This window comes from Syngnathus acus, chromosome 1 (assembly GCF_901709675.1).
Source record: "Syngnathus acus chromosome 1, fSynAcu1.2, whole genome shotgun sequence".
NCBI classification, from domain to species: domain Eukaryota; kingdom Metazoa; phylum Chordata; class Actinopteri; order Syngnathiformes; family Syngnathidae; genus Syngnathus; species Syngnathus acus.
In genome coordinates, this window is record NC_051087.1 from 3676387 (window position 1) to 3689743 (window position 13357).

The window sequence follows — 13357 nt, forward strand, 5'->3', positions numbered from 1 at the left end:
GTTGAGAAACATTGTCATAATCAGATATTTTGATACTTCAAAATGTGCAATGACTTTATACTTTCATACCTATATTTTCATGTTACCGGTGATTAAAATTGTCAAATAAAATAAGATATTTTAAGTTTTGTCAAAAGTGGAAGTTATTTAATGTGTGTTTGTGGTGTTTCAAATATTTGGGGGATGTTCCACTAGGATGTGATTTAAAAACCAAACACAATAGCAAAGACAAAAAGAAATTTAATTAGTAAAAAAGAAAACGATTCAATATTTCACACATACACTATTGCAGCATCTCATTACCTGAATTGTTAAATTGAAATAACACTTCAGTGATTCAAAGTGTAAAAATAGATCCACTGGATCACCTTTGGAACACTCATGTGTTCAAATTTAAGTCATGTACACTTGTCAGACACCAAGCAAGGAAGGAAGATGGAGTCGTTGGCACTTAAATCCAAAACTTCATATACTTTGCAATATTCTTACCCATGACCCACCACCGAGGAGTTCTGATTTGTCACTGTGGTTTTGTTTCGCCACACGCAAAACAAAAACAAACAAAAAAGTAGTGCAAAATTTTGAAATTAATTAGTCTACAAAATCAAAAATTTTTACCAAACGTCTCTGATTGTAAAATTAGAAGTGTTGAACACAATAAGACATCAAATTACAATTTTACAACAACTGAATTAAATTGAAATAGCATTATTAGCTCAACCCCCCCTACCCCCAAAAATTACTTTTTGATGTGTGGTTTAACAAAAAACTGCATTGCATCAAACGTAATAAATTAAATGGACATAAAGAAATTAACTGTTTCTAAAAAGTGTAATAAGTCAGATTGTACCCCATAAAGAATTTAAAATTAAAATATTTGGTATTTTGTTGAACTGAGTGAAGGGGGGGTTTCACAGAGGCAATGTTGTTATTTGAAAATCATTATCTTAAGCTTGTCTGGTTACGCGTTAAAATAAAATATCGGAAAAAAAGATAGGCCAATTTTTGCCGATTTAATCGGTCGGGCCCTACCTGTGAGTGGAGGTACCACTGTCCTAGCAATTTTCACGGCGTTCGCCTCACAGACTGCCGATTCATCCCTTCACATCCGGGTGCTGGAGTGTCCCGTAGCAACCGTCAGGAGGCCAAGTGGCTTGCCGCTTGCTTCCCCGCGTCCGCCTGCTCCTCCTCCACGACTTCAGCCTCCGCAGTTTCCTTCAAGGACTTGAGCATCATCTTGAGCATGATGTTTTGGTTGAGCAGGTTCTCCGAGGCGTCGGTCAGTTCCCGCAGCCGCCGCAGTGCCCCGGCCAGTTGTCGGTCCTTCTCCCGCCGCTGTTCCTCCAGGTGGAGTTGCTCCTGCCGCAGCTCGGCGTTCTGAACTTCCAGTCCACGAGCGTCCAAGCGCAGCTGCCGGTTGTCTCGCCAAAGCTGCGCCAGCTGCTGGGAAAGCAGCTCGCGGGCTTGATGCAGCGTCCGTACCTCGCGTTGGAGGGCTTCCAACTCTTCCCGGAGGACGGCGTGGTCCAGTCCCGAAGCGTCCGATGACGGGGGTTCATCCTGGTATGGGGTTGAGCCGGAATGCTTGAGGATGAAGCGAAGGAGGTGTGGAAGAGTGATGGGAAGATCATCCGGGAATTTCACGCTCAGCTGTTTTCTTCAAAAACAAACGTACAACTATAAAAATGATGTCGTCCTCTTCCCCGTTGGGCTTGAATCTGTAATGCATTTTTTTTCCTATGATGAATGCTGAAAATTTTATACCGATTCCTCTTACCTGTATCGTGGGAAGAAAAGAATGGCGGGAACACGATCCACCATGAACTCCCACGGGAGGTCGTTACGTGCAACATTCACCCTGCATACAGCAAATCACACAAATCAACTTTTTTTTTTTTTATCAGAGATGGATTATGAATCTAAGCTCGTTTTTTTTTCCTCCATCACACCAGGTTGTAATAATATAAGTCATATATTTAGTGAGATGAATACAAATTCAGTTGTTTTTGATGTGTCTTTTGTATAGGACACAATGAACCCCAGTTTATCGGAACAAATTAAATTCCCACATCAAGGCACGGCGACTTTGTACCTCGCGATAATGACGCTGGTGTCGCGCTGCAGCATTCGAGCCAGCTGGATGAAGATGTGGTTGAGAGCAGAGCAGAAGCCGCACCACTGAGTGTAGTAGAAAAGCAGCACATCCTACAACAAACAACAACGAAGGATGTTGCTGAAACCGAGCCGAGGTTAAGGAAGGTCGACGTGCCGGGCACCTTTTCAGCATCCATGACGCAGGGCAGGAAGGACGACGTGGTTAGCTCGGTAATGAGCGGCCGCGGAGGCTCAGACTGCTGCTGGGATTCGTTGTGAGTCGAGGCTGTCCGTTCGCTGGGCTGCTCGCCCACCAAGTGTCTGTGCAGGAGGCTGTAGGGGGCGCTGAAGTTCATGATGAAGGCCTCTGGAAGAAACATGAAAACCCCAAACCACTTACTCTTGGGAACTCGTGACGACTAGTACTGACTACCGCAACTTTTTGTAGCCTTACCGAGCGACTCGGTGAGTGTGGCGGCGGGGCTGCGCTGTAGCACGTAATGCACCTCGTCCTTCAGGTTCACGATGGTCGCAAAGGAGTCGTCCCCCTGCGCGCCGGCTCCTCGATGGCGCCACGAAGAGACGTTTATGTTTCCCGGCGCCCCGAGCCTCACCGCCAGCGGCCAGTTGAGCTCCATGTCCAATACGTAGAACCTGAGCGTCTTGTTGGTCTGACAGCGAAGCCCCTTGAGGGCATCGGACGAAGAGCTTTGCACATGGGACGCCTCTTTGGTTTTTGAGCTGTCGCTAAGATGAGGACGGACTTTCCCGCAGCAGGCACTGTGTCGGCTCAGCGGGTTGTAGCTGAGCACGAAGCTGCGACAGTCGAGGTGAAGGCAGCAGCGCTTACGTCCGGAATGCGGCGTGGAGGGGAACGAGCAACGCGCCGGAGACGTCGGGCACACCTCGCAGCGCACGGTGGAGTCCGGGCCGAGCGCGGAGTGGCAGCACGGCGCGCTGGATGGCGACGGAGTCTCGCAGGAGTGATAGCGCAAAGCCACATCTGCAAACTAGGACGGAAAAGTTTCTATGGAAGAGCTGAACTGAAATGTCGATTGAGTTGTTGAATTCCGGCAAAATCTACTGAGATAGGATTCAACAGTTTTGTCACACTTCAATGCAGATTGCTGCTCAATCTGGTGTGCGTCATTTGGCCACCAGGGGGCAGTACATGCGTTTTCTGTGTGTAACTGCTAATAAATTACTAGTTTAATTAACATACCCACTCCATTTTCTTATCAAAACATGAAATTTAAAAGTGAGTCGTTTTTCAAAGGTGGAATAATAGAAAAAAAAAATTCGAGCAGAATTCAGTCTGTTTGATTGCGCGCTCACCTGCCGCAGGAGGCCGTTGGGCTCGGAGACGAGGGGATCGTGCGGAAGGAAAAGCAATAGCGCCGCCCCTTTGCTCAGTTCCTGCTCCAGTAGCCAAGACTTGGTGCCCGGCGGCTGCAGCCACTGCAGAACGCTCTCGTGGTTTTCAAACACCCAGCCGCATACAGCGCGCGATGTGAAGTTGCGTTCCCATCGAGGGAAAATCTGACGAGCAAAGCGACAACGCATAAATCTTGCATTTAATTCTTTTAATTACTTTCTTTTCTCACCAAAGAAGTGTTAAATCTTCTGTGGAGGTAAACGCTTGCATCCTCTTTGAGCGAAATGACATCTGCCACCTGTCTGGTGGTGACCACCCCGAATCGGACCACGCCCCGAAAATCTGGATGTGACGCCAGGACTGAATACTCAAATACTACAAAGCGGGTACTCAAGTTGATCGCTTTACCTCTTTTCAGGGCCTGCAGTGCCGAGGCGAGGAATGTGATATAACCAGGCGGCTGAGGCGACGAGTTAAACTGGAAGAAGCCCACCACTCGTGGCTGGGAAGAAGACAGTCAGTTAAGATCCAAAATAAATGTAAAAAAAAAAAAAGATGCAATCAGTACCTCATGACAAGAGAGGAAGTCTTGCAGAGCATCTCTTGACGGGAGGTATGTGAGAGGCGTGATCACTTTGAGGATAAAATTTTCCACGTAGGCCGCCACGAACGGACCCTTGTACTCGATAGGCCCGAACCTGATGCGGAAAGACAAGTCAGGTGACGAAGATTTTTCTTTACTGCCAGTGTGTAGTTTAGTCTGACTGAGAAAAGAAAAAAAAGTTTCTCCTGACCGTTGGTAAAAGAGGTGGATGGTGGGATACTTGTAGAAATGGTTGAGCCTCCTGCACTTGCCTTGACTCCACCAGCAGTTTATGGCCACAAACTGCACCTGCGGGTTGGATAAAAATGCTTTGAGTCACTTTGTCTTCATTTTTAACACCAAATTGATTGACGTCATCTATGGTTCTTTGTAGCTTGGTACCTGTTTTGCTAGTTTCTTTGCTACCAGCTGAACTTCCTGTCTGGCGGCCATGGAGTGCGCGCACCACGGTGCGTAGAAGAAGACAAAAGACACCTCGGCCACACTCCTGAGACGTTCCATCTAGTGAGAGGGGAAAAAGTGAACAAATAACGATACCGCCAGGTCACACACCCGAGTCACCGATTATCCAAATCATGCACACATTTTAGTCTTACCTGATCAAGCTGACCCAAGTAGAGATCCACGACTGGAGATTCAGGGGAGAAAAAGCGCAGCGGTGGTCGAGCAGCAGCCACCACGTTCTTTGCACGACTGCAGAAAAGTACAAGTCAATTCTGAGTTTACAGGGAAATAAAAAAAAAAAACATATCTGTGTCGGTTGTTTTGAGGTTGAGATCGACTTCTTCTGTGTTCCATCATCAAATCTATGTGTATTGTCTTTATGTATTATGTAGGCTACTGCATCCTGGAGGCCAAGAAGATGCTCACAACAGAATGAGCAGCACAATGTCCATTGAATGATCACTCATTCTTTACTCTATATGACTTATGAAGTACATCAACTTTGTTTAATTTAACTTTATAACATACTTTGTTGGTGTTTTGAAAGGCTGGGATGGATTAATGCATCACTATTCATTTCAGTGGGGACTGTTGTTTTGAGAGTCGAGTGTTCTGAGATCCGAGTGCTGTCAGAAACTCGTAAAATAAGGCACGCCTGTAATTGGATATGAAGAAACTAATTCGCAGACAGTTCACAGGACGAACCGTACTGGGTTCCTTGTGCCTCATTTCAGCTCAATAGCCGAGCAGGCTGTTTGTCGCCGCGTACCTGCATGTGAACATGACGGCCAGTACGAGCAGAACTCCGAGCACGACGGCCCCGCACAGGAGAGCCGGTCTCCGAGCCATCAGACTCAGCACCTGCCGAAGACCCAGCCACGCGCGCCGCAGCATTACAGCCCGTCGGCGGCTCCTCCTTGTCCCATTTTGTTTTGTATGGCCCGGCGGCGGCTCGGACCATCCATTTGCCCGAAGTCAGTTGGGTGGGCGAGCAGGTAGCTATGTTGGATTGGACATAATCGGGGACGCCGCGAAAACTACTCAAACACGGTGACCAACCTTTCTTCCACACGTAGCCTTTTCACTTCCGCAACAATGACGTCAGGGATCATCTGAGAAAAGCTCTCGGGGGATTACAACATTCTGGCGGTGACATGAAAATTTATTGGAACAAATGTATTTCATTTGGAAAAAAATATTTGGTATATATCATGTTTACATTAAATCAAAATACTAACTCATAATGTGCTCTTGTAAAATTTGCGTGTTGGGTTTTACTTTGTGTTGACAGACAGTCCCTATGTTGCAGTGACGTCATCTTTGACGCGTGTGAAGGCTTGATGCCGCTAGAGGGCGCTGATAGCTCACTTTATTTAACAAGAATTTAATAATTAACTTAAAAGTTAAAAATTAAAAACTCCAGAAGAAAAACACACAATTCCATCGTCCTAAACCTTTTACAGTCTTTATTTTCATAAAAAATGCTAAAAAAAAAAGTCAAAGTCACAATGTTGAACATAAAAAGTGCAAATAAACAAAATCAAGTTGTCTTTCAGAAAGGCTTTAGTGAGCGCAGGTTTACGCATTCTTCTGGATTTGTTAAAAAAATATGTGCAATGTCTCATTTATTAGCAGTATAAAGCAAATCAATTCCAAAATGTTCTTCCTAAAAATGGAGTACTCTCTTGATAGTCTTGCTGTAGTCGTGTTGATACGAACTCCACAATTTTCACGAAACAAATGATACATTGCAAAAATTCTGACGTTAAATTAATTACACTTAAGGTAAATTAATGGAAATAAGTTTAAAAAAAAAAATTATAACACACGTAAACTCATTTGCTCATCTTCAAGATCAACTTTGACTAGAGCACACTTAAGATGATCTTGACCATTGGCATACGAATCAAGAAAGGTGTGTTCTCAGGCTCGTCCGTGTCACCAACATACAGTTCTGTCGTCATCGTTTTATGTCCATCTCGTCCGACTCCAGCAGACACTTTCCGGATAAACTAAAACTTCACGCAGCAAATGAACAGGCTGCAAGTACTATTACTAAAAAAAATAAAAAAAATGATAATCCAACAGCCGTTGCTGCATTTAGCAGTGCGCAGCCTGCATTAATGCGCCGCCGTTGCCGGGTGCCGAAGTTGCCTCACCAATAGCTCAATGTTCATCAGGGGGTTGATGTAGAGGGCCCAGTAGAAAAGGCAGTTGCAGACCAGTTGGGGCACCAGAGGCCACATGAGGCCAAAAGCCAGTCCCTGGGATAACATCGCCCAGACGTGATTCCACATCATACCAGGAAGTGTCCTAAGAAAAAGCAAACAAAAAAGATGACTAAATTTGCACAGTTTGCCTTGCACAAACCCTGATCCTACCTGATTCTAGCCGTGGTGCAGAGTCTCCACAACGAGCAGCACTCCAACATGGACAGCAGCACGGCATTAACGATGACGAAGCAAGAGGTCCAATAGTGGACGGACAACCAGTCCCAGGCAAACTCTGCTATCAGATGATATGGGAGGAGAAAGTACTTGACCATGAACTCACTCCACTGTTGCCAGTTGGGTTCCGTCTAAAGAGCGAGAACAGAGCCAAATTGTCACGTTGGGTATGTCAAAAACCTTCAAAGTCCAGTTTGGGAATATGCGACCTGTGCGTTGAAGGGCCGGCTCTCCAACGATTGACTGGTGAGCGCGATGGACGGGCAGCAGGTTTTCAGGAAGGGCAGGAAACTTTCCGAATAGTCAAATAAGTATAAGTAGAAAAGCGTCAGACGAGGGGAGCGCTTCATGGCGTAAAGCAGGAACAGAGACTTCCCTGAATGGGCTGCCTAGTGCAAAGAGAAAAGAACACCTTGATTAATTGAGAGTCCGTTGGGTTCCAATGTTGGAAAGAAATGATTCTTGCCTTGTATTCCCACAGGTTTTGAGGTCTGACTTCATGCGCTTGAAGTCTGTACAGTTCATTCAGGACGGCGTGTCGGTACGCCTGATTCTGGATGTGGTAAAGCGGCTTCAAGGACTCCTTCTTCTCCAGCAACGTCTGTAATCTAAAAGTCAGAGAAGTTACAACGCAGACTTGCAAGGCGTTGACACGCGTGCAAAACACTGCGAACAAAAAAAAACAGCGTGTTTGCTTAAATCTGCTGCAAATGAAACTTAATGATGACACGGCATCATCATTACTTATGAGATTACTTTTTCTACTGTCATTCTTTTATTCACAGGTGTCAAACTCAAGGACTGAGGGCCAGAACCGGCCCACGACATTACTTCTTGTTACCCGTGAAGGCCAATCATGTGTTGATTTCACTTTTTTTGCTAATCGTCTTTACTTTGAACAACACTGAAATCCATCGATTTTAGCACGCATACCTAATCGATAGTGAAACTCTTGCTTTAATTAGATTTTTTTTTTTTCACTTGATAATGGAGTGTCCTCTTGTACCTGTTATTGGAACTGTCCGGCTGAAATAACTTGCTGGAGGATTCCGGGCCCAAGCTCTCCAGCCAGAGGATCATTTCCTCTGGCGTCCATGGCAACACCGATTGACGGACTAACAGGTCCTCTTGTTCCACTTCACGGCTGTTGCTCCACTGATACAACAGCAACGCCGCCTGCATGTACGTGGGTTACAATTTGAAGTGGGAATTGTTGACATATACTATCGCTGGCAGTGACCTTCAACACTCCTCTTCTAGCGAATATGATCTGAAATATAAAGTCAAATAAATGGATCCACGTACCGCCACACCCAAGAGCATGGCAACGACTGCTGAGATGAAGCCCGCTAGTTTGTGCTGCTTGGTCCTTGATTTGCCCAGATTGTCGCCATACCTAAACATTCAAAAAAGAACCGCTTTAGGAAGCTGGGCCTCCGTTCTCAAAGTGACATCATGAGGAGACTTTCTCACCTCTCAAAAGCCAGTAGAATCCGGGAGATTTTAGGGTTGTCTTGGATCTCGGCTCGCCTCCGTTGCACAACCTCGCTGAAGAGCTTATCGCTTGCTTCTCTGATCATTATATTAAGCAGCCGCGTATGAGGCCCGAATCAAACATTCACCAATGTAGTCTCCTTGTGAAAAGTCCTACCTCAGCAGTATGTTGACTTTGGGAAAGCCCGCCCATCTCTGGCGGCACTCTGGGCACTCGTTTTTGCGAGAGGACTCCCACCAGAGGGCCAGACAGTGGCGGCAGTAGTTGTGGCCGCAGGTCAAGGTGGTGGGATTCACCAGGACATCGAAACAGCAGTGGCAGGAGAAGTCTTGCTCGGAGATTCCTTTGCTCTTGGAAGCCTGTGTGGGTGAGGGGTCTTCTTCTTCACATGCTTCCACAGTGCCAGGTGGACAATCCCCTCCGTACATCTGGGGCAGGAATGTAGATGTAAAATGATGTCACCGGTTAGAGACATTAACCCACTGCGTAAAAGATAGGAGGCGTAGTTGCCTTTGCCCGTTCAAATATTCAAAAATAAAAATACAAATGGAGCTGCTGTAAGCCACAATTCGTGCCCTGATGCTCACACACGGACTCACTGGCATGTTTCAACATACCTACTATTCCCATTACAGCAATGCAATGCATGACTTCTACAAACATAAAAATATGTGTACATTTTAAGCGCATTTTGATGATTTCTTTGACTTATGGAAGAACATGTTCAAGTTGTTTTTCGATTTCCCAATAATAGGGCGGAAAGCGTAAAGTTTGGTTTATCTGTGACGTATGTCATTCATGAAAACAACGAAGTGAAACTTCGAACGTACTTGATGAATATGTTAAAGGTTTTGCCTTGGCTTGTGAGCTACTTCCACAAAACACATTATCGACATTGTCGTCAGCAGCTTGACTTAATCAATGTTCGTCAAAAGAGCACTAATAGCCAAGTTCATAACAGAGCTAGCACGTACCTTAGGAGAGTCCCAGCCGCTGACGACCGGTGACGTCATGGTCTACTCAGTTTGCAGCTTGCATTTTGTTCTACTAGTGAATTCAAATAGAATCTAATCTCTGAAAGAGAGCAATGACGTCGTCATAAATACGCTCTGTACTCACCCAAGTGCACGTAGACGCCAGCGTGTCATCTTCCTCTTCCTCAATCTTCCTCGACGTGCGTGGGCGTCAAAACACCTCAACGTGGAGAATGACAAGCATAAGTGACAACAATCATTATAGTGCTCACTCCGTAAACTACTTTTTCACATTATTGTTCATCTTTTTTGCACAACAAGTAACCCAGGCTAAGAACATCATAATTTAACATTTATTTATCTTCGCATTTATGTCCCATAAAGTGAAAGTGTCTTATTTTTTATTCATTGGGTTTCAACTCAGCATGATACTTTATATTATCTAATTTATTGGTTCAATGTTGTTTTCACGTCTTATTTTTATTTTATGCAAAGTACTTTGTATGTAACTGTGGTTCTTTTTAAAGTGCTCTATATATAAAGTTGAGTTAAATAAAATAATAATAATAATAATAAAATAAAAAGTACCTGAATATTCCCGGGTGGCAGAAACTTTCATTTGTGATCGTCACTGAGGGGTGGTACTTCCGCTTCCGGTTGGACTTTTCAAAAATGTTTCTTTTTCCGGTTCCTCTCTCTTTCCTTTCCTGCTGCGATGGACGAGCACGTTGCTGTGCAGTCACTTGTCTCTCAGATCATTTATTTAATAACAAATAATGGCAAAGATAATCCAAATAGTTTCTTGTTTTGCTTTCGAAATTTGTACCGCTACAGAAGAAGAAAACAGCTGAGGTTTTTTTTTGTTTCTTGACACGTTTCTGCGCTCGACAACGTGTGACCTTTAGCCCATGTGCGCAAGGATGAGAAAAATTGTATCAAAATCGCTTAAACCATTTTTAAACTATTTTATACAACACGACATGAAGTAAAAGTTTGAAAGGGCGTCTGGTCTGAGTGAGGACGCATTTCTGGCTTGATGCGAAAAACGGTGAGGTTTTAATTTGTACAGTTGATGGATTTTTCAGCCGATGATGACAAATCAATAATCTTTTCTGACACCTACTATGACAGCTGAACTTCAGCTTGTGATTCTAATTTTCATCCTGAGGCTCCGTTATCATTGTTAATAATTAAACGTTGGTTATTTTTTAGTAGTAGTAACCATATTTCTTTCTGATTTTTCTTACACAAGGTTGACTGGCCTGAGTTGAGGATGCATTTCACCTGATAAGCTGGTGAGTTTGTAATTCAACTGTCAGCGGGCCCCTTATTAGCCAGTGATGACTAATATTATTTTCTGACACCTACTATGACAGCTGAATTTCAGCTTTTGATTCTAAGAATTTGAACTGAGGCTTCTAAACTTGATGTAGAATAGCATTGGTTAAAATAAAGGTGCTAATTTCTTTTTTTCCCTCCCATCTTGTACCACAGGTGGCAGCACTCTCCACTGCTGAATGTTGAAAAAGACAACTCTCATTGGGCTCCCACACTTCTGCCACTTTTTATTGGTGTAGAGCAGGGGTGTGCAACTTTTTCAGCTCGAGCTACTTTTGAAATGACCAAGTCACAAAGATCTACCCACTAAAAAAATAAATAATTTTATATATATATGTGTGTGTGTCATCGTGAAAAAAGTCCTACTCCCATTCCCTATGAAAGTGATATTTCTTACTATGGCCAGCTGCCCCACTCATTTTTATACCCTTTCTTAAGTTTAAGAGAAAAAACAGGGTTCTGACAATTGGTGGAGGGAACTCGGGAGCTAGCGTGTTTGTGTTGTGTTGTTAGCGCCGTTGTTTGTACACGCGTCAAGTGCGAAAAAAAACAAACAAACATTTTAATGTGACGCAATCGATCAATAGCGGCTTGGCGATCGACCGGTCGATCGCGATCGACGTATTGGGCATCCCTGGTGTAGAGAATATTTGAGTATCTCAAAAAAACATTGTGCAAGTTTCATGTTGATTGCAACTGTGCCGACTCGTCCACTGTTAAAACAAATAAAAAGGTGTGATTTTGGATATGCATTTGGATGGATGGACGGATGGATAGACGGATAAAAAAGGTGAGCGATACATGGATTTATGGTTTTGAACTGTTGCTGGTAGCTCAGGCCAATCAAGTCGATCGCGGGGTGGGTGCATTTGCACTGTGGAGGGGTTCAAAGTCTGCTTTATTGTCAACCTCTTCACATGCCAAGACACACAAAGAAATCGAAATTACGTTTCCCCTATCCCACGGTGACAAGACACCGTACACGACATACAAGCAAACAACACAAAATAAAAACAAGAAGGCACAAACAATGAATAACAAGAGCGATGAATAATAAATAAACAAATAACACAATAAATAAATAAGAGGAGCAAAACGGAGCAAGTGTGCATACAGCACAGTCAGAATATAGCGCAAAATATGCGGGAGGCATGACGTCACCAGCAACAAGTTTTGAATATGAACGAAATTTCTTCCATTTTCTTGACGAGTTTGTTTCCTTTTTGAAGACCCTTAGAGTTATAAAACCCAAATTGTATTCATCTTGTCGTGGTAACTGGCAGTTGCACGTTACGTGAAAAGCTCTAGCTAATTTTATTTTAATTCTATTTTGATTGTATTTTTATGATCTTTTCTTGAATTGCTTTTTATTTGCTATTGCATAATGGTTACTGTGTCTATTTCATGATGGTCGAAGCCATATTTGTCATGTACTGAATTTTTGATACGGACCTTTAATTTAAAGAAATAACATTCATTTATTAAGTTTTGAAAGTGAAACGTTTCCTCACAATTATAAAGTTTGGAACTTGAAACCAAATTTCTTCTATTTTCATGAAGAGTTTGTTTCCCTTTTGAAGACCCTTGGATTTATAAAACCAATTGTATTTTCGGTGTAACTGGCAGTTGCATGTTACGTGAAAAGCTCTAGCATGTTTTATTTTTAATTCTATATTGGTTGCAGTTTCATGATCTTTTTTGTTTTTCGTTTGGTATTGTATAATGGTTACTGTTTGTATTTCATTACGGTCGAAGCCATTCTTGTCATGTACTGTATTTTTGAATGCACGTTTAATGGGAAATAAAACCCTTACAAACATTCATTGATATAATTACTTGAAAGTCAACAAAGCATGCAGGGAAAACCTCTTGCCTTGTGACGATGGACAAGGGAGCGTCATTATGCACCAGAAGTGGCGTAAATAAAGGAGTGCCTTGAACGCCTCTTCATTTGCAGTGATGACCTCACCAAGCACCCCGTTCTCAGCCCCCCATCAACTCCACATTTTAGTTAGCCTGCTCTTAGTTAACAACAATCATGCTTGAAAATCAGTGGGAAGAACAAAATCGTATTGAATCCCCACTCCAATATTGTTACAATAAAATCTTTTTTTTTCTGCAGGATTTGTTTCCGAATGATGGCCTGTGCATTGCTTACACGATCGTGTCCCAACGATTTCGGGCTTAAGATGTCCACATCTCACGAAATAAAAACAAGCCATGCCACCAATGGTACGCAAGTGAAACCACAGAGGCTATTTCAGTGACGTTCCATTCCTTTATGGTCTTTGTGTGTCCACAATCGTTGTCATTGTGATTTTTTTTTTTTTTAGTTATTTCTTAATTAGGTTGGATGTCTTTTTGGTCGCGACGATTTCTACTACTGCCACTAAAGGCACCACCGGGATAAGGGGCACTCGAATGTCGAGAAGACGGCTGTGTATCTGCTCAGTGGAGTTGGAAAAGAATCGAAAAGACTTCTGGAAGGACAAAACGTGCCGGTCGTCGTGACTCGGAACCGCAACAGTTATGACATTGTGTAAAGACTTAAAGGAGACTAGCAGGCAGCTGTATGGCGTAAGACAA

The 13357-nt window shown here is 43.5% G+C and overlaps 2 protein-coding genes, 1 long non-coding RNA gene and 2 other non-coding genes across 7 annotated transcripts; 3 read left to right on the plus strand and 2 right to left on the minus strand.

The window, feature by feature from the left end:
- Positions 1-222: 222 nt before the first annotated feature.
- txndc11 (thioredoxin domain containing 11) lies at positions 223-5621 on the minus strand. 2 transcript variants are annotated; one of them, XM_037250439.1, is made up of 13 exons: positions 5287-5621; positions 4670-4766; positions 4455-4574; positions 4264-4361; positions 4038-4167; positions 3878-3971; positions 3699-3811; positions 3430-3633; positions 2549-3104; positions 2277-2461; positions 2093-2205; positions 1778-1858; positions 223-1657 (listed from the first exon to the last, which is right to left on the minus strand). In XM_037250439.1, exons 1-13 carry the CDS (start codon positions 5409-5411, stop codon positions 1138-1140), a joined length of 2436 nt encoding a protein of 811 aa, XP_037106334.1. In that variant the 5' UTR covers positions 5412-5621; the 3' UTR covers positions 223-1137. The 2 variants fall into 2 exon arrangements, with proteins under 2 accessions (XP_037106334.1, XP_037106325.1); XM_037250430.1 differs by having other exon boundaries at positions 3699-3971.
- Positions 5622-6347: 726 nt separating this feature from the next.
- Positions 6348-10133, minus strand: LOC119135664 (bifunctional apoptosis regulator-like). 2 transcript variants are annotated; one of them, XM_037273560.1, is made up of 12 exons: positions 10022-10133; positions 9579-9653; positions 9434-9506; positions 8616-8887; positions 8438-8536; positions 8270-8360; positions 7971-8140; positions 7431-7572; positions 7174-7353; positions 6899-7095; positions 6677-6830; positions 6348-6572 (listed from the first exon to the last, which is right to left on the minus strand). In XM_037273560.1, exons 3-12 carry the CDS (start codon positions 9470-9472, stop codon positions 6570-6572), a joined length of 1347 nt encoding a protein of 448 aa, XP_037129455.1. In that variant the 5' UTR covers positions 9473-9506; positions 9579-9653; positions 10022-10133; the 3' UTR covers positions 6348-6569. The 2 variants fall into 2 exon arrangements, with proteins under 2 accessions (XP_037129455.1, XP_037129365.1); XM_037273470.1 differs by having other exon boundaries at positions 6348-6830.
- On the plus strand, positions 10121-11011 carry LOC119135979. Its single transcript, XR_005100656.1, has 3 exons — positions 10121-10481; positions 10686-10728; positions 10928-11011. It is a non-coding gene; the product is annotated as an uncharacterized LOC119135979 (long non-coding RNA).
- Positions 10517-10605, plus strand: LOC119130230. The gene has a single exon (XR_005099383.1). It is a non-coding gene; the product is annotated as a small nucleolar RNA SNORD60 (small nucleolar RNA).
- Positions 10766-10851, plus strand: LOC119130226. The gene has a single exon (XR_005099382.1). It is a non-coding gene; the product is annotated as a small nucleolar RNA SNORD60 (small nucleolar RNA).
- Positions 11012-13357: the final 2346 nt, after the last annotated feature.